This window comes from Lepus europaeus, chromosome 18 (assembly GCF_033115175.1).
Source record: "Lepus europaeus isolate LE1 chromosome 18, mLepTim1.pri, whole genome shotgun sequence".
Classification (NCBI taxonomy): Eukaryota; Metazoa; Chordata; class Mammalia; order Lagomorpha; family Leporidae; genus Lepus; species Lepus europaeus.
This window is the reverse complement of record NC_084844.1, coordinates 34787951-34811170: the sequence shown is the minus strand read 5'-3', so window position 1 is coordinate 34811170 and position 23220 is coordinate 34787951. Positions and strand designations below refer to the sequence as shown.

Genomic DNA, 23220 nt, shown 5'->3' with positions numbered 1-23220 from the left:
CAAAGCTTATCCTCACTAGGTGAGAGGGCATGGGAACATGATAGTAAGAAAGATGACATAAGGCAAAAGATGGGAGTTTCCTTTTTGAAACTTAAACTCGACTCATGCGATCAGTATGCAAGAGGCAGGATGTGAGCCTGATTCAACAAACATCCACTGAACACCTGCAAGGAAAGACATTGTGCTAGGGAGGGTGATAAAGAAATGAGGTAAGCCTGGGCTCTGTCCTCCAGTTGTTCACCACTTGGTATATTCTCGGCGGCAAAGCGGATGCCTGACTTAGGGAACAGTAGTCTGGAGTGGGTTTACTGAACAGGATTAGCCTAAGTGTCTGAAAGACTCTGGAAGAGAACAAAGCTATAGAGCTGCAGGTACGGGGGAAGCTGGTTAACGCTTCCATCATTAACAACAGATTAAACAGCCCTTAGATGAAACAAAGGACCCGAAAATAGAATTTAAAATATTTGGTCTAAGAAGCCATTCTGTACAGTGTAATTAAAAACTGATAAATTCGGCCAGCGCCATGGCTTAACAGGCTAATCCTCCGCCTTTCGGCGCTGGCACACCAGGTTCTAGTCCCGGTTGGGGCGCCGGATTTTATCCCGGTTGCCTCTCTTCCAGGCCAGCTCTCTGCTGTGGCCAGGGAGTGCAGTGGAGGATGGCCCAAGTACTTGGGCCCTGCACCCCATGGGAGACCAGGAGAAGCACCTGGCTCCTGCCTTCGGATCAGTGCAGTGCGCCGGCCACAGCGGCCATTGGAGGGTGAACCAATGGCAAAAGGAAGACCTTTCTCTCTGTCTCTCTATATATCCACTCTGCCTGTCAAAACAAACAAACAAACAAACAAACAAAAACAAAACTGATAAATTAAAACACTGTATTAACAGAATGAAGGGTTGCCATTACTTGCAAGTCCTTGCCTGAAATCTTAATTTCTCTGTTGTTGGTTTTTTTTTTTTTTTTCCTGTTGTTGTTTTGAAATCTAGATTTCTTGTCTCGGAATTCAGAGCTTCCTCTTTTGGCTACCCCTTGCCCCCACGGTTGCTGTGTCTGTGTGCTGTGGGGACCAGGGCACACAGAAGCGGCTGCGAGTGCTGCTGGGAAGAGCACATGGGTTTCTCTGTGACGATGTCTGATTTCCTTCAGAAAGAACAGGGACAGAGCAGTCCATCACGGCCAGTGGCCCTCCTTGTCCCTGCTGTGCCCCAACCGCCAGGCCTCAAGACCAAGAATGACAACACCTGGGCCAGGTCAGAAAGGACACACACTGGATTCGCCAGGAATCTCTTGTGGGGACTGCATTGCTCAGGGCAGTCCTTTTCATATTACACAAGGGGGCTTTAAAAAGTTTTCGGAGGAGTCAGTTCAAGTATCCCAGTTGTTCCACTTCCAATGCAGCTCCCCGCTAATTTGCCTGGGAAAGCAGCGAAAGATGACCCAAGTCCTGGGCCCCTGCCACCCACGTGGGAGACTTGAAAGCAGCTCCTGAAACCTGGATTCGGCCTGGCCCAGTCCTGGCCTTTGACGTGAATTTCCTGTTAACTTTTTAAAAAGTATTGGCAGACCTACCCGTTGGTTTGCTCCCCAAATGCCCACAATGGCCGGGGCTGAGTCAGGCTACACAGAGTCCCAAACTCCATCCAAGTCTCCCACATGAGTACCAGGGGCCAGGCCAAAGCTAGGGGCCCAGACTCCATCCAAGTCTCCCACATGAGTACCAGGGGCCAGGCCAAAGCTAGGGGCCCAGACTCCATCCAAGTCTCCCACATGAGTACCAGGGGCCAGGCCAAAGCCAGGGGCCCAGACTCCATCCAAGTCTCCCACATGAGTACCAGGGGCCAGGCCAAAGCCAGGGGCCCAGACTCCATCCAAGTCTCCCACATGAGTACCAGGGGCCAGGCCAAAGCTAGGGGCCCAGACTCCATCCAAGTCTCCCACATGAGTACCAGGGGCCAGGCCAAAGCTAGGGGCCCAGACTCCATCCAAGTCTCCCACATGAGTACCAGGGGCCAGGCCAAAGCTAGGGGCCCAGACTCCATCCAAGTCTCCCACATGAGTACCAGGGGCCAGGCCAAAGCCAGGGGCCCAGACTCCATCCAAGTCTCCCACATGAGTACCAGGGGCCAGGCCAAAGCCAGGGGCCCAGACTCCATCCAAGTCTCCCACATGAGTACCAGGGGCCAGGCCAAAGCTAGGGGCCCAGACTCCATCCAAGTCTCCCACATGAGTACCAGGGGCCAGGCCAAAGCTAGGGGCCCAGACTCCATCCAAGTCTCCCACATGAGTACCAGGGGCCAGGCCAAAGCCAGGGGCCCAGACTCCATCCAAGTCTCCCACATGAGTACCAGGGGCCAGGCCAAAGCCAGGGGCCCAGACTCCATCCAAGTCTCCCACATGAGTACCAGGGGCCAGGCCAAAGCCAGGGGCCCAGACTCCATCCAAGTCTCCCACATGAGTACCAGGGGCCAGGCCAAAGCCAGGGGCCCAGACTCCATCCAAGTCTCCCACATGAGTACCAGGGGCCAGGCCAAAGCTAGGGGCCCAGACTCCATCCAAGTCTCCCACATGAGTACCAGGGGCCAGGCCAAAGCTAGGGGCCCAGACTCCATCCAAGTCTCCCACATGAGTACCAGGGGCCAGGCCAAAGCTAGGGGCCCAGACTCCATCCAAGTCTCCCACATGAGTACCAGGGGCCAGGCCAAAGCCAGGGGCCCAGACTCCATCCAAGTCTCCCACATGAGTACCAGGGGCCAGGCCAAAGCCAGGGGCCCAGACTCCATCCAAGTCTCCCACATGAGTACCAGGGGCCAGGCCAAAGCTAGGGGCCCAGACTCCATCCAAGTCTCCCACATGAGTACCAGGGGCCAGGCCAAAGCTAGGGGCCCAGACTCCATCCAAGTCTCCCACATGAGTACCAGGGGCCAGGCCAAAGCTAGGGGCCCAGACTCCATCCAAGTCTCCCACATGAGTACCAGGGGCCAGGCCAAAGCTAGGGGCCCAGACTCCATCCAAGTCTTTGAGGTGGGTGGCAAGGTTGGGTCTAAGCACTTGGGCCATCATCTGCTGCCTTTCCAGGCACATTAGCGAGGACCTGGACGGGAAGCAGAGCAGCTGGGAATGGGAACGGTGCTTCGATATAGGATACCGGCATCGCACGTGGCAGCTTAACTAATCCCTTCCATCAACTTTTTGAAGCCTCCTCATACACTTCATTGCTTAGATTTTTAACAGGGGCATGCAGTGTGGCCCAGTGGGTTAAACCACTGCTTAACCATATCAGAGCACCAGTTCGAGTCCTGGCTGCTCAGTCTCCAATCCAGCTTCCTGCTAACGCACCTGGAGAGGCAGCAGATGATGGTCCTAGAGCTTGGTCCCTCAATACTCATGTAAGAAACCTGGATGGAGTTTGGGCCTCCTGGATTCAGCCCTGGCTGTTGTGGGCATTTGTGGAGTGAGCTGGTGGATGGAAAACTTTCTGTCGCTCTACATTTCAAATAAAATTTTTTTTAAAAAAATGATTTTTTTAAAAAGATGTTAACACCTGGAGACAGTCTGAAGTCAGTTAATCAGAAGGCAGTGGAACAAGGGCTGAAAGGACAGACACATCTTTGTTCTGTGAACTATCACAGAAACGGGGTATGGGAACTACTGGGTGCCCCAGCTTCCTCCAGGAGGCAGAGGATGGGAGAAATTAAAGACTAACTTTGGGGTCTTATTATCTCATCATAGTCTCTTTTTTTTTTTTTCTTTTAAAGATTTATTTGTAAGTCAGAGTTACAGAGAGATAGAGATCTTCCATCCTCTAGTTCACGCCCCAGCTGCCCACAATTTGGGGGTAGACCAGGCTGAAGCCAGGAGCCAGGAACTTCATCCAAGTATCTTAGGTGGGTGCAGGGGCCTAAGCACTCGGGCCATCTTCCACTGCTTTCCCAGGCATGTTAGCAGGGAGCTGGATGGGAAGTGGAGCAGCTGGGACTCGAACCAATGCCCATGTGGGGTGCCAGCATCACAGGTGGCTTTACTGGCTACACTGCAGCACTGGCCCCCATCACATTCTTCTACTGAACACTGCCTACTCCAGCGAGTACTAGTAAATATCTACACCCCTACCCCTCCAGAAATGTCTCTAAGCGCAGTTGTAAAAAGAAGTGGGTGTGGAGGCGGCCAGCGTTGTGTGTAAGAGAACTCTCCCTTTAGAGCCCGGCACGGCACTCCGTCTTCACATCTGATGAAGAAAATGCAGAACATCTGAACACCTCTTTGATCTCTAAATTTTTCTAACAGCACTGTTTTCCAGGCCACCCTCCCTTTCTCCCTTCTGAAATCCTGCAAAGCACTCTCACAAAGACCAGCATCTGTGACGTCTGTCTGAGTCCATCCACGCGTCAGGGCCAGCCGCACCCGGGTCCTCCAGGGAAGCCGTGCACCCGCCTGACAGGGGAGCTCTCAAGTCTGGTTTCTTTCTTCACCACCACAGGACTATCACACAAGTCAATCTCCCCTTCTAAACTCTGGTGCTCCTGGACAGAGGAGCTCCTGGACACAGGACACAATGGCACTCGCTTGTCTTGTCGTTTACCCTGGGTCCTACCCAGCCATCTTCAATCAGCAGTAACTCATTTACTGAAACACATGAACAACCCTAGCACCAAAGCAGCCACATGGAAAGCCGCCTCGATCACACACTGTGGAAGGTGTCACGAAGTCGTCACTCCGCCTCCTGGCTTGGCAAAGGCACTTGGGAAGAAGCCCTCATGCGAACTTGGGAACACGCCTGGCATCTGGGCTCTAGGTGGCTACCACTGCGGTCCAGGCCAGCGCTGCTGGAGTTCTGGACTCCAGGAGGTACGCACAGGAAACCACACTGCCCAACTTTTCTCCTTATAAAGACAGATGATCTGTCCAGGAATTACCATCCTCCCGTCTCCCAGGGAGGAGCCGCTGGTTAAGCCAGCAGGATGTAACTGGGGAGAGGAATTTCCAAAGTTTCCTGTGACCCCAAGAGACGGTCACAGTGCCATCACTGTAGAACAGGGCCACATGACAGATCACAGCCCAGATGACCACTTCTGGGAAAGGAGAGGCAGCACTCTAGACAATTTCCTGGAAAAGGTCAGTTTATTCACAGGCAGACGTTAGTGTGGTCTAGTAGGGCATCTGCATTGAGAGTCCACCCATTATGGCACTCACTGTTCTGTTCACACCCTCCCTCTGTAGGTTCAAAAGAGAATACGAAGAGGGCGGGGGCTGGGGCCGCGGACCCCTTCCTCTTCCTCACTCACTCCTCCTTTTCCACTCCTGGCTCAGTTATGGCCCTGCTATCCTCTATGGGTCTTGGTTCCGTCCTTACCTTTACTCCATCTCCCCTGCTCCAGCCTGGCCCAGGACCCTGTCTTTCACTTAAGTAGCATCTCCTGCTTGCCTCTGAATCCCCATGGCTCCTTCAAGTGGACTGCTGCCACATTCACTAGGCAAACACCGTGAGCCCAGGGTGCACGCCTATCGAGTGCCAACCCCTGTGCCGGCTCTGGGCGGCAAGCAATGGACCTGTATGGGCTTATGTTCTAGGGGAGCAAACTGGCCAAATGCAAGCAAACAGACAAGCTAATTGTGAATTAGGTTGGCAATGTCCAGGAAAGACCTGGAAGCTAAGGTAGAGGCACCGAGGACTTGGGAGGAAGCGGCCTGGAGGGGGCTCACTGGTCTTGCCTCTTCTGCCCACCCCACGCAGGCTCCCCTGGCGGTCTTTCCTGGTACCCTGTGGTTAGCAACCTGCCCCCCACCCCCAGCCTTTTGAACTCACATGCTAGTCCCTGCAAGACGCCTTTCTCTGGTCCTTCCTAGTCAGCGCTTCTTTCTTGTCTCTGTTCCCTTCCTCTGCACCTGTACACCGTGCCCAAAGCCCACACTCCCAGAGGGAGGACACCCCGGAGCGGCAGCTGTGTCTTCCCCACTGCACCTCAAACCAGGAGAACTTGTAAAAGGGAGTAACTTTTTTTTTTTTAATATGGCAAATGCCACTACAGGTCCTAATGATTTCAAAGGGTTGTGATGAAGATCATAGAACAGAACCACCTCAAGATGCGAAAGTATTTTGCAAAGGAATAAAGCGCTGTACAAACTGAAATTGCTCGGTAATCGTACTTATAGCAACCACCATCCTGGGAACCCGCCCACACAGGGTGGCTAAGAGCAGAACTGGCTCTTCCAACTCTGCCACAGACGGAAGCAGAGAGGCCACTCAGCGACTGAGGGGGACACTTTTCTGTCGTGGCCTTGGCTCATCGACTCCCGCTCTCCTTCGACTCCCTCTGACCACGAGACGCAGCAGGGGTGTGGCAGCCTGGCCTTCTGAGCCCATTTCTGCAGAACTGAACGATTAGGAGCCGGAACGCCCAGGCTGCTCAACTTCCTTGTTCCCCTCCCTGAATACTGAACCTCTCTGCCTTCATTTCTTCCCGAGGCTGTTGTAAGGATTAGATGATTAAGCGCAACACACACAAAACAGCACTGAACAGTCCCTGGTACAGAGCAAGCGATCATTATCGAGGCTCGAGTCACCCACTGTACTTCCTGGTACGGCCACATCACAGGTTCCCGGGAGCCAGTCTGGACAGCTGGTGTTTAGGGAGGCTGTGGGAAAAGAAACTACTGCAGAGGGGGCCACGGCAGCGGGCAGGGCGGAGTGAAGGTGTCTCACTGGCTTCGGGAGTGGGGCCAAGCAACGTGAGGCCAGGCAGGGAAGCTTGGCTGTCGTGAAAGGGACTGAGGGACGCTTTTCAAGGAAGGAAGCCTGGGAAAAGCCTTCTCTCTCCTTTCTACCAAGAAGCAGAGAAAACCTGGTTCTCTCAGGAGGTGGGCAGCCACGCTGGAATCACAGCGAAGCCGCTGCCCGGAGTGAACTCAAGCTGAGGAGCCCGAGGCAGGCAGGCCGGCCCTCTTTCCAAATGCCTAACTCCCCGACTCCCCATCTGAAACAGACCGGAACACACTGGAGCAATGCTCTCTGGCCTGGGCAGGCAAAAGCAGCCTGCAGGGAAATCCTGTGCAGGTGCTGTGCCCCAGTGCAGGGAAGCACCCATTTGGGACCAGAGGCAGGGGCGGGGAGAAGTGTGGGCCAGAGCGCGACGCTCAGAAGCAGCCAGAGCCTTCCTCTCAAAACCTCAGGGGCAGGGCCACCACATGGCACAGGTTAAACCTCATCTCCTAACAGAGTGGGGGTTCGAGTCCGGGCTGCTGCACTTCCAATCCAGCTCCCTGCTAACGCTCCTGGGAAAGCAGCAGAGGATGGCCCAAGTGCCTGGGCTCCTGCACTCACATGGAAGACCCTGGCGGAGTTCTGGGCTCCTGGCTTCAGCCTGGCACAGCCCCAGCTTTTGTGGGCATTTGGGGAGTGAACAACAGATGTAAGATCTCTCTCTCCCTGTCACTCTTAAAAAAAAACAAAAAAACAAAAAACTCAAAAACAACAACAAAAATACCCAACCTCAGGAATGTAGTTTCCAAAGCAAAAGCAAAAAGCCTAAGTTGCAGAAACAGTGGTATGTGTTCAAGCACTCCTTCCTCAGGATTGTTGGAAATGGCGAACAGGTTGGACACCTGTGCTGCTTGCTCCTGCAGGGGATTTCCACAAAACCCTCTACGGTAAAACCATCCTGTTCCCTTCTCAAAACAATTGCTCCACCCCTTAGAAGGAAGTGTGCCCTGAAGATCCCACATTTCCTAAATCTGATTCTAGGCTTTACAAGCTAGAGCAGCAACTGGTGCCGACACAAAGAAACAGGGAGCCAAGCAACTCTGCTTCTAAAAACAAAGTTTATTTTAAGTTAAGAGGAACAGATGTCCCAGTGTTTCAAAAAGCCACACGTTTGTGGATTTGGCTGACAAACCCTCTACACTGCTTTCTGTTCCCATAGAGTCACCGGGCCGCTTCAACTGACTCACTCCCTGTGGGCCACAGTTGGGGTCAGACTATTGACTACAGAATTAGAATCACAGGTCTCAAATAAACCCAGGGTCTTTGGGTGGGAAGCTGGGGTCATCTAAAACAATCCTGCCCCACCTCCATCCTATTTAATTGGCAGTATCAAAAGCCACCCAGCAAACTGTGAGGCTAGTGGGTCAAAGAGCAGCAAGGAACAAACAGTTGACCTTGGCCTATCTCAGTGCCATGCAATTTTCAAGGCAATGAGTAAGCAGCTGTATAGAACAGGTTTCTGTATAATCCTTCTGAGTACTAGTTAAATATGCAAATACATGGAGGTTGTTTGCTGCAATTCAAGGCCTCACCTCTCAAGGCAAACACATTACCCCAGGTGAACTCTTGGCCTTGGTGGGGAGGGAGGGCCAGGAGCCCCAGCCCGTCTGCCTCTTCAATAAGGCTGTCTTACACTCTGTGCTCTTCCTGCTTGTCTCAGAATAAAGGAGCAGCAGCTCTCTGGCTTTGTGTACTATTTCAATTACCATCTTTTGTGAATTTCTGAGCCACATTAGAGAAGGAACGTTGCTCAGTTTTCAAAAATTGCTTTTAAACTCCTGCTTAGGGTCTTTTAATTTTTTTCATAGCACACTAAAAATAACAAATTATTTGTGAGTAAAAACAATCCGATATTTTGTGTTTATTTTATAACAGGAAGGAGACTTTCAGGTCTGCTGAGAAAGCTCTCGCATGCCATAAGTCTACTGTCTCATGGCTTAACACCTATTTAACTCAGCAAATCTCACTGGATAGTCTAGACTGAGCTTTTTAAAACAAGCTATTAAAAAGCTACCTTTAAAATTTTTAGTAATAGCATGCTTTTCTTAGCATTAAAAGATCTGTAGTTGGTATCTAGTAATTGTTCATATTTATAGGGTACTTTGACATTTCAAAATACATATTTATAATGAAATTAGAAAATGTCAGTTTAATGTGAAGTTAGGAAATCATTTTTATTATTTTAAGAATAATTTTTAAAAATTTATTTGAAAGGCCAAGAGAGAGAGATCTTCCATCTGCTGCTTCACTCCCTAAATGCCTGCAATAGCTGGGGCTTGGCTAGACAAAGCCAGGAACCAGGAAGTTAATCAGGGTCTCCTCACCCAAGGACCTGAGCCAACATCTGCTGCTTCCTTGCAAGCTGGAATCTCTGGAGTGGAGCAGGACTGGAACCCAGACACTCCTATGTGGGATGGGGGTGTCCCAAGGGGCATCTTAATTGCCATGCCTACTGGCTGCTTCAGGAAATTACTTCAGTTATTTCATGCTAAATTTTGTATATTTATGCTTTCATGTTGTCTTGGGTAGGCTACCTGGGGGCTTACTCTTAATTTAAGTAAGATTTTGATGTTCTTAATCAAGTCATTCATTTGTTTAAATTTGGATTATTAAAAAAACTTCAGTAAATGCTCTTCTCCATTTACTCCAAAAGCCCAAAAGAGTATCCACTCTAAAGCAAGAGCACATAGTAGGGTACTTGAAAAACTCATGGGAAAATGGAATAGAGGCTAACTTTGTTTTGGTGCAAAAAAATTTGAAGGCTATGCATATGAGGGCTTGGAAAAGGTAATGGAAAATGCATATTGTGAAAAAAAAACTACACATGAATTTCAGAATGTTTTTCTACCAACATAAGCTTATCACTTAATTCCATTTTTCTATGAACTTTTTGAAGTGCTCTCATATGCTGAGAACATTTAAAAACATTTTTCTTTCTGCAGTAGTGAATGTAATGTTGTGAAAACTTTGCATGTTTATCAGAAACTCAATCCCGATGAATCAAAAATTGAGAATATACTAACAGTCCATGTCAGGTGATTTATTTCTTAGACAACTTGTCCATGTATCTGATTTTATACTTGAAAGAAATCTAGGCTCAGAGCCAAAAATATTCTCAGGTTACACACAAATAGAAGAGGTGGAAGAAGCCTGACATTAACAGACTATTGCACAGAGGCAAATGTGTTTTAAAATCCAAGTATGAAGAGCCTCTCTCACACTGAAATGTTGGCAATGCCTCTGAACTCCTTAAACATGGGCCAGTCTAAACACAGTTCACATCAGGGTACAGGAGGGTGGCTGGTTATTTCATGCAGCCTAATGCATTATCTGTACTGACTGAGTGGCAATTGAATGGGAAAACAGAGAAGCCTGGTGCTGTCCAGAGTGCACTGGGGACAAAGGCTGAGCTTGTGTGGGAGCACTCACTGTGGGATACACTTTGGTAGCTCTACTTCCATAAGTCTATTTAAGAAACTTTATTTCAGTCTTGCCTTTTTCTGCACTATTAACACAATGAGACTTCATACAAACAAAGGCAAACATCTCCCTTTTTATGCAATATATACAGATTATATACAACTATGGGAAAGCCGGAGATGCACTCATCCCCTTGTTACATTCTCTAGTTAGAGGGCTGCTTCTCAGTGTTCCTGTGTGTATACTGCTGATGTACTTATGTAACTGGCTGACAGTCACTGAGGTGTGTAAGTAATCGAGGTTTATACACAGTGGGTTCCTAGTGACAAGAATTCCCAAGTCCTCTTGTTATCTACAGTAACACCAAACTATTCACTTGCAAATTTTCTGTTCTCCCCTCAGCTGGAAACAGCTAGGTATACCTTTGGAATCATGTAGTTGTGTCTACTTTGGGAGATTCAAGAGAGCAACAGACAAGACAAATCACAGGACGAGAAGGGCATCACACTGCCCCGGGATCTGAGCAAGCCAAGCCTGAACATTTACTGGAGGGAAGGAGGAGAGCTCATCTTCATTTCTTTTCAAAGAAATTCACGTGAAAGACAGTATATAAATCAAATGTATTCATCACAAAGTCTGTGAGCCCATAACAAAGTTGTTTCTTTTTCTAATATCCTGCTCTAAAACAAATTTATTAATAAACCCTAAAGATTTAGTGCAATTCTCATTTGCTTTCCTCTTTCCTTTTTTTTAGACAAACACCAAATAAAATGCAGGTGAAGGAGATGAAACGCAACTGGAGGCTGACATAGGAACTTACACCAACCCCAAAGAATCTAAAAAACGATGTTGGTTAATGTGAATCTATTTAAAATAAAGCAAATGGGTACTACTCAAGTAAGGAAAAGTAACAGTCACACTGCTAGAAAGTCCCTGGAGAAAAAAAACAAACATTGTTAGGGAAGTTAATAACCTTTTGCAAAACCAACAAGGCAGGTCACTTGTCCTTTATTTGGTTGTGATCATGGAGACTATCCAAAGTTTCCATATAATCTTCTCTTGATACTGCTACAATACCATACCATAAAGAACTCAAACGGCCATTAGACATAAGGACCAGAGGTTTTGTTCGTAAACCATGAAGTTGGGTAATGTTTGAATGAGAACATTGGATATGGATGGTCAGATGAAAGATACCAAAATGTCAGACAGCCCATCGACTGCTGTTGCCATGAGATTCAACAGTCAACATCAGTCTGATAAGCTATCCGACAAAGTGGTACAGCCATGGAGATGTCACGACGGTAGCAAAACAAGCAGACATTCAGGCAGGATTTGGTAAAATAAATCAAGCATTTGTGGCCTGTTGAGATTTAACACCAATACTATCCTATTTTGACACAATGTCAATATCAATTTTCCTAAAAGAAAGAGGTGAAACTGTTTATTTTCCTCCCAAAGCAAACTGAATAAATTCGATTAGAAACATCCCAAAGGGGAAAAAGAGCCCATGTAAAACACTTAAGAGAAAAGTAAATTGGGTCATGTAAAAGAGTGAATTTCTGTTAAACCAGAACATGTTAAACAAGTTAAACATGCTAGCTAAAATTAACACATGAGTGACAAAGTGCCACCCCACAAATAAATAAATATATAAAAAGAAAAAAAGGATTTTCTCTCTCCCAGGTCCTTTGCTATCACCCCTCCTCTCCTATTTTCACAAACCAAGCAATCCCCAGGCTAAGCCAGCCCCAAAGGTGCCTTTTATCAGAGGGAGCTGCCCAGTTCCAGTAAGACAGAGGCCTTGGTGGGGGCTCTTTCAAGCAAACAAATGAAGGCTTAAGAAATGCTGGTTGTAGGTGGATTTGGTAAGCTGCCACACACTTGGTATTAGCTAAAAGGTAAAAAAAAAAAAAAAAAAAAAAATTAAAATGCTCTCAAGAAAACGGACACGATTCTGGAATGATCAAAGATGTCTTTATAAAGTGTTTTCATGACTTCATTCTAAATATACAGAATAAAAAATGGTGTCAGTTCATTCTTGAGACACCAACCAGATTTTCCTTATACTGTCTTAAAATTTAAAGATCAGTTTCCCCAGAGGGTGTGCAATGCATCATAAAATGGCCCTGTTTTGAGGGTGGGAGAGGAAGGGTTGGGCAGGATGGCATATTAAATTGTACCATGATAGACATGCAAGACTGTTATCCAATCTAGACAATTTATATACATTTTGATGACTTAGAAAAACAAAGCAATCATTTGTGACAAGCCTAAAAAGCTTGACATATTTAACAGACTTAGGAACTTTTTTGTACGTGGTGGGAATTCTCTAATTGTCCCACATGGGCCTTTTGAAGGTAAAGAACAGCAGGCCAGTTTCTGTTAAGTTTGTGGCTGAACGTCACATTCCACCCAGATAAAACACAACATGGACTGAACTGAGGGTGGATATCTTACCTTAACAAACAAAGGACAAGTATGCCAGTGCAAAATATGGGCTAAACTGCTTTCAGGAATTAAGTTTTTAAACTGATACAGATTGGAAAAGGGAATTTTCCTTCCTGGCTTGGATTCTTCCCACTTTAAGGCAGAACCCATCCATTCTAATTTCTGCAGTTAAGAACTTTTTTCTGCTTATTTAGTTTTCTCCTCTGAGTTCAACCGTTGCTGAATTCGTTTGGCATAACTTTGTGCCATGGAATTAATGATAGACAGGATGAAGTAACACACCATCACAACGACCAACTTCTCAAACATCCAGGACAACCAGTTTTCTCCCTGTAGGAAGAAATGCACAACAACCCAAAGAGAAAGGCTTCGTTAGTTGAACAGTAAAAAGGGAATGACCCATAGTGTTTTAAGAAAAAGAATGAGAACTGGAGGCTACCCTGAAATCTACATGTTACGCTCAGTCTCTCAAGACTCCCCTTTGATGGATGCAAAGGCAGTGTTGATTCATACAGTTTGGAATGACTGGGCAAATGTTGAGTTCCTCTGTCATCTTTTCACTGTGACCTAAGAATTAAATCTCTGATTACACTCGTTTCTGAAGCGGTCAGGCACCCTCCAATTATTGTCAAGAGAGCTAGACATTTTCCATCTCCCAGTTCCCGTCCCGGGAACTGTCTCTAAAATATAAATGCTTCTATTTTCTGAAGTCACATCTGGACAACGGAGGGCAGCAAAGGACCACATGAAGCTTGTGTGAGGCCATTAAAGACAAGCTTCCCACTTCAGGTTACTGCTTACTCATCCTGTTCTAGTCACTTCCCCTGGCCAGAGGGCTGTTTACAGAGAAGGCAGGCTCAGTTTAAGTTTTCAAGTTCAGCAATGTTAAGAGTCTTAGTGTGTGTGTGTGTGTGTATATATATATATATATATATATATATATATAAATATATATATATAAAAGATCATTTTCCCACAGCTGAAAAGAAAAATAGTGAAAATAACAAAGTGGGACATTCAAGTTATCGCACTAAGCCTAATACTTTTGTTATGAGGAAAAGTAAAATTGTCTTAATCTACTCAGGAGGAGAGCCTACTATAAATCATTTAAGATCAAGGCAGCACCTCATTCACTCTACGTTGCAGAACCATTACTTTTCATTAGCCCTTCCCCTGTTGTTGGGAGAAGTACAAAACAGAAAAGTTATACTGCAGGTTTCAGACAAAGACAAATTTCCCAGGAGAGAGCACATAGCGCCTCAACCTCTGTTAGGAAACTGGCGAAGGAATCCCAATCTATACACTGAAATTCGCGTGCACAAGCTGCCTGAGGGAAGAGGATGCTCACCTGTGGTGTGCCCATTTCGCTTCTGTGGTGAAGCTTCTGCCGCTGGGCCTCCAGGTATTCCTGGAATGGCTTCTGCAGAGACGGACCTATGCCGGGGACAGCACTGGAAGCAGGGCACGGAAGCCCAAGGCAAAAGATAACATTTGGGAAGAAAAGTAGAAAAACATTAAAGAAAATCCACTTACCGTCTGGTTTCAAAAAAATACAAAATAGGTAGGAAGAAGAATAAAATAACAATCAGAGAGCTGTCGAGATCCTGGGAACTCTTGTTAGTGGACATAAATTCTTCCTTCTAACAGCCCCTTCCAGGAGAAAAATCTCTCCCCCCAACAAGTCTGGGATAAACTCAGAGCTGCAAACCAGGAGCTACTTCTAACAAGAGTGAGGCCGGTGCAGCTGACGCTGCACACTGGGGTGGCACAAAGAAGAAAATGAATGACTTCTGAGAAGTCCCACATTTATCACCACCAGTTCCTGTAAGAACTGGTTTGAACCGATTAATAAGGAAATGACTTATGCTTGTGTCATCCCTAGTTAAAAAAGAAACTGCCCGCCCTCTCCCTGACTTGTCCCATCTTCTCAGAGGGGGCGGTCCTTTCTCAATCTAAGTCCTTATTAGGACAATCCGTGCGTCATCCTTATCCAAAAAGAATGCATTAGCGAATTTGGGAGGCACCTCCCCCTAGTCAGAAGTCAGTGATTAACAAAGGAACAAAGAAGGAACTCTGAACCTTGAATCATTTCATGGTTTATGGCAGATGATTTGCACAGAGTCTCCAGTACATTACTAAACAGCTTGTTCTGAGCTGATTGGGACAGTGATCTTTGATAAGTTTGTGTATTCGGAGCTCCCTCTCACCCAGAATGCCTGGAGGGAGGGCTGTTAAACCGGTTTGGCCACTGCAGCTCCCAGGCTCCCGTTTTAGACTGCAGGGGTTTTTACAAGGGTAACTTAGGGCAACTTAGAAAATCAAACACCTCTATTTTCTGTACCCTTTATTTTCTCTTCTGTCATACTTTAGATGAAAGGCAAACAAACCCAATCTCTTTTCCTAGAGCCAGCAAAAGGTACTCCATTATGAATTTGTAGCAGTGCTTAATGCTCTTTCTGTTAAGTGTACAAAGTAACTTTACCTCTTATCTCCATTTATTCAGTTGCTGCTTTTTGTAATAAACTAGAGACCAGCAGAAGGGAGATTTTTTTTTTCCTATTACATTTATCAGAAGCCAATACAGTCCTAAATCCTGGCTAATACTTTTCTTTGATCCTATGAATTTACCAACCAGTGAACACTGAATGGAGTAACAGATGCAATGGGGGACTGGCAGTGGGGGAAACTGGAAGAACTGGTCCATGCCCACCAGGAACTTAAAAGATCATTATGGGGATTTAACACATGCACACAGGAACTGAGTTATGAGTAAGATAAATTAACAAGTCAATCCTAAATCATTTGGACAGAAGATATAAGCTGAAAGCACTGGAGGAAAAGAGATCAGTGCAGGGTGAGGCGAACTGAAGGATGTGCAAAAAGGCCCAAGCAGACCAACACTTGCACTGAGCCGACCAGAAGACCTAAGACAGTCATCAGACAGAGGTGGTGAAGTCTCAGCCCGCGGGCTCTGGCTCTCGCTCACAAACTTGCCGGGGGCCTTTCGTGAGTAAGGTCGACCAGAAGTGCTGTCTCCGAGCTGTGTTGCTCTTTATCAGCAATGATTCTAACTACAAAGGGGCAACAAGACTAATTTTTTTCTTTAGAGGAGAAAAAAGTACTTCAAGTAATATTTCCATATATACTACAGGTAGGAATGCAAATAGCTCACCCATTTACATTAGAAATATGTAATATGAATATAAAAAACAATTCCAGTAAAATACATGCACTGAATGATTGGTTTTAAAATAGCAGATTTATGGCCGGCGCCGTGGCTTAACAGGCTAATCCTCCGTCTTGCGGCACTTGCACACTGGGTTCTAGTCCCGGTTGGGGCGCCGGATTCTATCCCGGTTGCCCCTCTTCCAGGCCAGCTCTCTGCTATGGCCCGGGAAGGCAGTGGAGGATGGCCCAAGTCCTTGGGCCCTGCACCTGCATGGGAGACCAGGAGAAGCACCTGGCTCCTGGCTTCGGATCAGCGAGATGCACTGGCCGCAGCGGCCATTGGAGGGTGAACCAATGGCAAAACGGAAGACCTTTCTCTCTGTCTCTCTCTCTTTATCCACTCTGCCTGTAAAAAAAAAAAAAAAAAAGGCCAGCGCCGCGGCTCATTAGGCTAATCCTCCGCCTTGCAGCGCCGGCCCACCAGGTTCTAGTCCCGGTCGGGGCACCGATCCTGTCCCGGTTGCCCCTCTTCCAGGCCAGCTCTCTGCTGTGGCCAGGGAGTGCAGTGGAGGATGGCCCAAGTCCTTGGGCCCTGCACCCCATGGGAGAACAGGATAAGTACCTGGCTCCTACCATCGGATCAGCGCGGTGCGCTGGCCGCAGCGCACCTACCGTGGCGTGCCTACCGCGGCGGCCATTGGAGGGTGAACCAACGGCAAAAGGAAGACCTTTCTCTTTGTCTCTCTCTCACTGCCACTCTGCCTGTCAAAAAAATAAATAAATAAATAAAAAATTAAAAAAAGAAAAAGAAAAAAAATAGCAGATTTATAAGAACTTTCATTTTCATAAATTGCTTCATTGACCTTAATAACAACACTCTAAAGGATAGCTACAGTTAAACTATCATTTTAGAGAAAATTAAGGACCAAAACCTAAATGTTAGAAAGATTCTGATTTTTTGTTGTTGTTAAGAGGAAAGAATAAGGGACTGGCAATCATTATAGATTTACTTTATTTATTTTTTAAGATTTATTTATTTATTTATTTATTTGAAAGTCAGAGTTACAGAGAGAGAGGAGAAGGGGGGGTTCTCCCATCCGATGGTTCACTCCCCAATTGGCTGCAACCGCCGGAGCTGTGCAGACCTGAAGCCAAGAGCCGGGAGCTTCTTCAGATCTCCCATGCGGGTGCAGGGGCCCAAGGACTTGGGCCATCCTCTACTGTTTTCCCAGGCCATAGCAAAGAGCTGGATTGGAAGTGAAGCAGCCAAGTCTTGAACCGGCGCTCATATGGGATGCTGGCGCTTCAGGCCAGGGCGTTAGCCCGCTGCGCCACAGCGCCAGCCCCCTAGATTTACTTTAAATATAAATGATTTGCCATCATAAATTGATTCAGAGATATACTTCAGCTGACTAAGTACACATAATTATACATTTGTATGAAATGCAACTTTCAAAGAAGTATCAGGCTAATGATGAGATTAAGTTACCATGGTGTTGTGGGTCACATGTCTTGGGGAGTTTCTGTTGGTGGGGGATGTCCCTATGCAGATTCCCATTAAAGACCAGGAAAACATTTGAAAATAGAGATGCTAAACGTCTTTATGGCACTCTATTTACCGAAAGTACCAGAGTCAAATACCACATGATCCTAGAAGTTAACACACTTGAAATGTATATATTCTGCATTAGAGAAATACTTATTTGTCAGATCTTCTTAATCTTTTACTATATATTCATCACAATTTTACCTCTATTTTCACTTTTCTGCCTCTACCAACAAGGGCTTAGGCTACTGATGCTTCAGCTTACACAAAGCAATCTTCCCCTAGAGTTTTCTTAATGACCACTAAAGTTATTTTAGTGACAGGCTAGATAAAAACTGGGAGTACAGCTGTCATTCCTAACATGGATTTAACGCAAAAAATATCAGCTCACAACCTCATCTCTCATGTAATTTTCAAGTAGCAGACCGGAAGCAAGAGTCCATTCTGATATTCTAAATTAACAGAAGGTAGGAACCTGGGAAGAGAGATTATTTGCATCACAGTTCAGTGGCTTTTAATAGCGGGCTTAGGAAATAGCCTCAGTGCCATCCTGGGGAAACTATCACATTCACAACTACTCTGAGCACCTGGCTAAGAACACTCATCTCAGTCCTCAGTGAGTGGGTGAAGTCTTCCACCTGCCATTAGGCTCTGAGGAAGTTAAAAGAACTATAGTTTTGAGGCCAGCAGTGTGGCATAACGGGTAAAGTCGCCACCTGCAGTGCTGGCATATCATATGGATGCCAGTTCAAGTCCTGGCTGCTCCAATTCCGATCCAGCTCTCTGCTATGACCTGGGAAAACAGTAGAAGATGGTCCAACTCCTTAGGCCCCTGCATCCATATGGGAGACCCAGAAGAAGCTCCTGGCTTTGGATCAGCACAGCTCTGGCCATTGTGGCCAACTGGGAAGTGGACCAAGAGGATGGACGACCTCTCTCTCCACATCTCTTTCTCTGTTTAACTCTTTCAAGTAAATAAATATTAATAAAAAAAAAAAAGAGTGTACAAAAAAAAAACACTACAGTTTTGTGATACAGAGCATAAAGGAGGTAAATAAACACAGAGAGAGCCAATTTTTTTCTTCTTCTTTTCTTCTTTTTTTTTTTTTTTTTGATACGCAGACTGAATAGTGAGAGAGAGTGACAGAGAGAAAGGTCTTCCTTTTTGCCATTGGTTCACCCTCCAATGGCCGCTGCGGCCGGCACATCATGCTGATCCGAAGGCAGGAGACAGGTGCTTTTTCCTGGTCTCCCATGCGGGTGCAGGGCCCAAGGACTTGGGCCATCCTCCACTGCCTTCCCGGGCCATAGCAGAGAGCTGGCCTGGAAGAGGGGCAACCGAGATAGATTCCGGCGCCCCGACCGGGACTAGAACCCGGTGTGCCAGCGCCACAAGGTGGAGGATTAGCCTGTCAAGCCACGGTGCCGGCCGAGCCATTTTTTTTCAGTAAAACTCTTTGACTAAAAAGATAAACCAAGCTTATAAATAGTCACTTGCTCTAGGTAAGAATGCCTTTAAAAAAAAGAGAGAGGGCCGGCGCCGTGGCTTAACAGGCTAATCCTCCGCCTTGCGGCGCCGGCACACTGGGTTCTAGTCCCGGTTGCCCCTCTTCCAGGCCAGCTCTCTGCTGTGGCCAGGGAGTGCAGTGGAGGATGGCTCAAGTTCTTGGGCCCTGCACCCCATGGGAGACCAGGAGAAGCACCTGGCTCCTGCCATCGGAGCGGCGCGGTGCGCCGGCCGCAGCGCACCTACCACGGCAGCCATTGGAGGGTGAGCCAGCGGCAAAAAGGAAGACCTTTCTCTTTGTCTCCCTCTACTGTCCACTCTGCCTGTCAAAAAAATAAAAATAAAAAATAAAAAAAAAAGAGAGAGAGAAAGAAAGGAGAAAAGAGAAAAGTTGACTTCATCTGTTTTTCCTCGCTGTGTGGACTTTCACTGTGGTGGGCAGAAAAACCTCTGCGGGTGGTGGTATCTTAATATTTTTAGTCTGGCACAAGTAGCAGATTAATATCAAAAATTAAATTTCCAACAAATTATTCTAATGGCAATAATTGTACTTCTGCTACTAATTTAAAAAGGAGTGGGGAGGACTCCTCAGAAATGCAAATAAAAGATTAAAAGAAAAAAAAAACAAACACAAAACTCCAAACCTACTCAGGGCTCAAAACTAGTTTTATGGAAAACTTTTTTCCTATCTACATACCCATGTATCTGTTACTCTGCTTTTGGACACGACTTACCTGACAAGAAATCTGTATTTAGATTTTCAACTCTTTTTTTTTTTTTTTTAACTAGTAGCCTTTTTTTTTTTAAATTTATTTATTTGACAGGTAGAGTTATAGACAGAGAGAGACAAAGAGAAAGGTCTTCCTTTCTGTTGGTTCACTCCCCAAATGGTCGCTACGGCCGGCGCTACGCCGATCCAAAGCCAGGAGTCAGGTGCTTCTCCTGGTCTCCCATGCGGGTGCAGGGTCCAAGGACCTGGGCCATCCTCCACTGCCCTCCCAGGGCACAGCAGAGAGCTGGACTGGAAGAGGAACAACCCACACTAGAACCTGGCGCCTATATGGGATGCCGGCGCTGCAGGCGGAGGATTAACCAAGTGAGTCATGGCACCGGGCCCCTGGATTTTCAACTCTTTCCATATTTCCTCATTATAAAGGGCTACATTATACCCTCTACCGACAAACACCAGAAATATTCCCGAGGAAGCATCACAATTGGCAGAGGTTGTATTGAGTGGGTGGAGTGATTCCTCTTGGTTTTCACAATGCTTAAATTTTCATTTGTTGGTTAATGGGGAGCACGCACCCTATAAGGAGCACTCCTAAAATTCATCCGTCATTATTATTTCTGTTTCTCTCTTTTTTAAAGTAGACCATAGAATAAATCATTTTCTTAAAAAAAAAAATCATTGCTCATTTTTTTTTTAAGGAACCAGGAGCTTCTTTCAGGTCTCCCACGTGGGTGCAGGGGCCCAAGGACTTGGGCCATCTTCTACTGCTTTCCCAGGTCATAGCAGGGAGCTGGATTGGAAGTGGAGCAGCCAGGACTCGAAGTGGAGATGCTGGCACTGCAGAGAGCAGCTTTACCCATTACGCCGCAGCACCAGCTCCTGGGCCATCTTCTACTGCTTTTCCAGGCTACAGCAGAGAGCTGGATTAGAAATGGAGCAGCTGGGACTCCAAGTGGTGCCCATATGGGATGCCAGCACCGCAAGGTGGCTGCTTTACTCCCTGAGCCACAGCACTGGCCCCTATTCCTGTTTTTTAAGGGACTCCTTTCAAACTGTGTAACTCTTAAACATGCTGGTACCCCAGACATCGAAAACATGCTCTTTGCTCTACTTTGAATCTCTTTTCCATCACAGAAACAATCATCAGACTAGGACTTGGTAGTAGAAGATCTGAGAGGCGAGGCTCAGCCCCGGCTGTTGTGGCAATCTGGGGAGGACGGAATCTCTCTCTCCCTTTTCCTCTCTGTAGCTCCAGAGGCCTTTCAAATAAATAAACTTTTTTTTTTTTTAAATTTTTTTTTTAAGAAGATGATCTGAAATTTTCTTTAAATTGTTCATGATTCCATCTGGATTTTTTCAGCCAGGTGTTTCTTCTGTTAACTATGGTTCTTCATGAAACTGGGGCTCTGTGTTTAGTAACACAGAAATGAATTAACTTAAAAAAGAGTGACTTGTTTAGTCCCATTTAAAGGTTAAGCAGTTGAAATGCCTAAGCCAAACAATACGAAATGGATATTTATAAAGATTTTATTTAATATGAGCCCTGGTCCTTTCTCAACCACTTTTTTTTAAGGCGCTAAGCATTATTGTCGTGGACACCTAAATTATATTTACTTTCCTGAAAAAGCATACTTTGGAATAAGGAGGTTATAGGGCAGTAATCCTTTGTTATGAAAACTCGGGACACACTGGTTTTTACCTCTATTTTACTGTTTGGGCAGTACCTTGAGACTGGGTTATTTAAAATCCCTCTGATGACTAAGCAGAAAGTCTATATAATCGCAAGGTATGATTAGTCGGCAACCTGAAAGCTTACAGATGGGAAAAATGATTTTAGAAGATCTGGGACAAGGATATTATTAAAGGAAAGGAAAAAGCAAAGACTGGAACCTACTGATGCTATAATCTGGAAAGAGTAACAGAAATCTGCAGAGAACTAATTTTTGAAAGCACCTTAAGTGGCTGTAAACACAGAGCAGACTACCCCAATGGCCTGCAGACATTTCTGATATGCGTATATGTTACTTTTGCACATTGTAAACATACAGACACAAATATAAGAGGATAAAATAAACATGAAATAAGAACATTTAAAAAAATCCTTACTTTAAATGTTTCATAACTATTGCTTTCATTAGCTGATATTCCAAGACATATTCCATACTTGTCCTTTATTAAGACTGGCTGACCTCGTGAAGATTAGTTTAGGTTACTTTTACATCCCAATGTGGCTGCTGAAGAGCTTGTATACCAGGAACGGGTGAAGCGTTAGTGCCCAAACTTTTTTTGTCTTTTATTTAATTTATTTATTTATTTATTTTTGACAGGCAGAGTGGACAGTGAGAGAGAGACAGAGAGAAAGGTCTTCCTTTTTGCCGTTGGCTCACCCTCCAATGGCCGCTGCAGCCAGCGCACCACGCTGATCCGAAGGCAGGAGCTAGGTGCTTCTCCTGGTCTCCCATGGGGTGCAGGGCCTAAGGACTTGGGCCATCCTCCACTGCACTCCCGGGTCATAGCAGAGAGCTGGCCTGGAAGAGGGGCAACCGGGACAGAATCCGGTGCCCCAACTGGGACTAGAACCCGGTGTGCCGGCGCTGCAAGGTGGAGGATTAGCCTGTTGAGCCACGGTGCCAGCCTTTTGTCCTTTCTTATAAATGCATTATTATAATTACCTTCTTCCTATTGTTTTTTTTTCTTTTTTTTTTTTTTTTTTTTTTGACAGGCAGAATGGCCAGTGAGAGAGAGAGACAGAGAGAAAGGTCTTCCTTTGCCATTGGTTCACCCTCCAATGGCCGCTGCGGCCAGCGCATCTCGCTGATCCGAAGCCAGGAGCCAGGTGCTTCTCCTGGTCTCCCATGGGGTGCAGGGCCTAAGGACTTGGGCCATCATCCACTGCACTCCCGGGTCATAGCAGAGAGCTGGCCTGGAAGAGGGGCAGCTGGGACAGAATCCGGCACCCCGACTGGGACTAGAACCTGGGGTGCCGGCGCCGCTAGGTGGAGGATATTGTTTCTTTTTTTAAAAAAGGTATTTTCTTTCTTTCTTTTTATTTTATTTTATTTATTTGACAGATAAGAGTTAGACAGTGAGAGAGAAAGAGACAGAGAGAATGGTCTTCCTTCCATTCCTTCACTCCCCAAATGGCTGCTATGGCTTGAGCTACGCCGATCCGAAGCCAGGAGCCAGGTACTTCTTACTGGTCTCCGATGCGGGTGCAGGCACCCAAGCACTTGGGCTGTCCTACACTGCCTTCCCGGGCCATAGTAGAAAGCTGGACTGGAAGAGGAGCAACCGGGACTAGAACCCGGCACCTACATGGGATGCCAGCGCCGCAGGCGGAGGATTAACCAAGTGAGCCATGGCACCCGGCCCCTCCTATTGTTTCTTTATAGGAACCTTTCCAAGACACATGTCTCTTTTTGTGAGGGCTAGTTCAGGAATTACAAGCTATAAATCTGATTAACAGAGCACAGGAAAAACCCCACAATACATTGCAATATGCTAAAAGTGAACAAATAATCAAGATCCCAGGATAAATCTTTTTGTATTGTGGTACTCCCTTTCTGCCCCTAGCCTATTTCTGTACCATCCATCTATGCCATGGATCTTCTGACATGTGGACTGAGGGAGGACCCCTTAGA

General features: G+C 46.4%; 1 protein-coding gene across 1 annotated transcript in view; it reads right to left on the bottom strand.

Annotated features, from left to right (window-relative positions):
- Positions 1-7796: 7796 nt before the first annotated feature.
- Positions 7797-23220, bottom strand: part of VMP1 (vacuole membrane protein 1) — a 148740-nt gene continuing 133316 nt past the window's right edge. Inside the window, exons 11-12 of the mRNA XM_062216741.1 lie at positions 13977-14079; positions 7797-12958 (exon numbers count right to left, since the gene is read on the bottom strand). Coding sequence (XP_062072725.1) covers positions 12815-12958; positions 13977-14079 — 247 coding nt within the window. The 3' untranslated portion in view covers positions 7797-12814. The remainder of the gene's footprint in view (positions 12959-13976; positions 14080-23220) is intronic.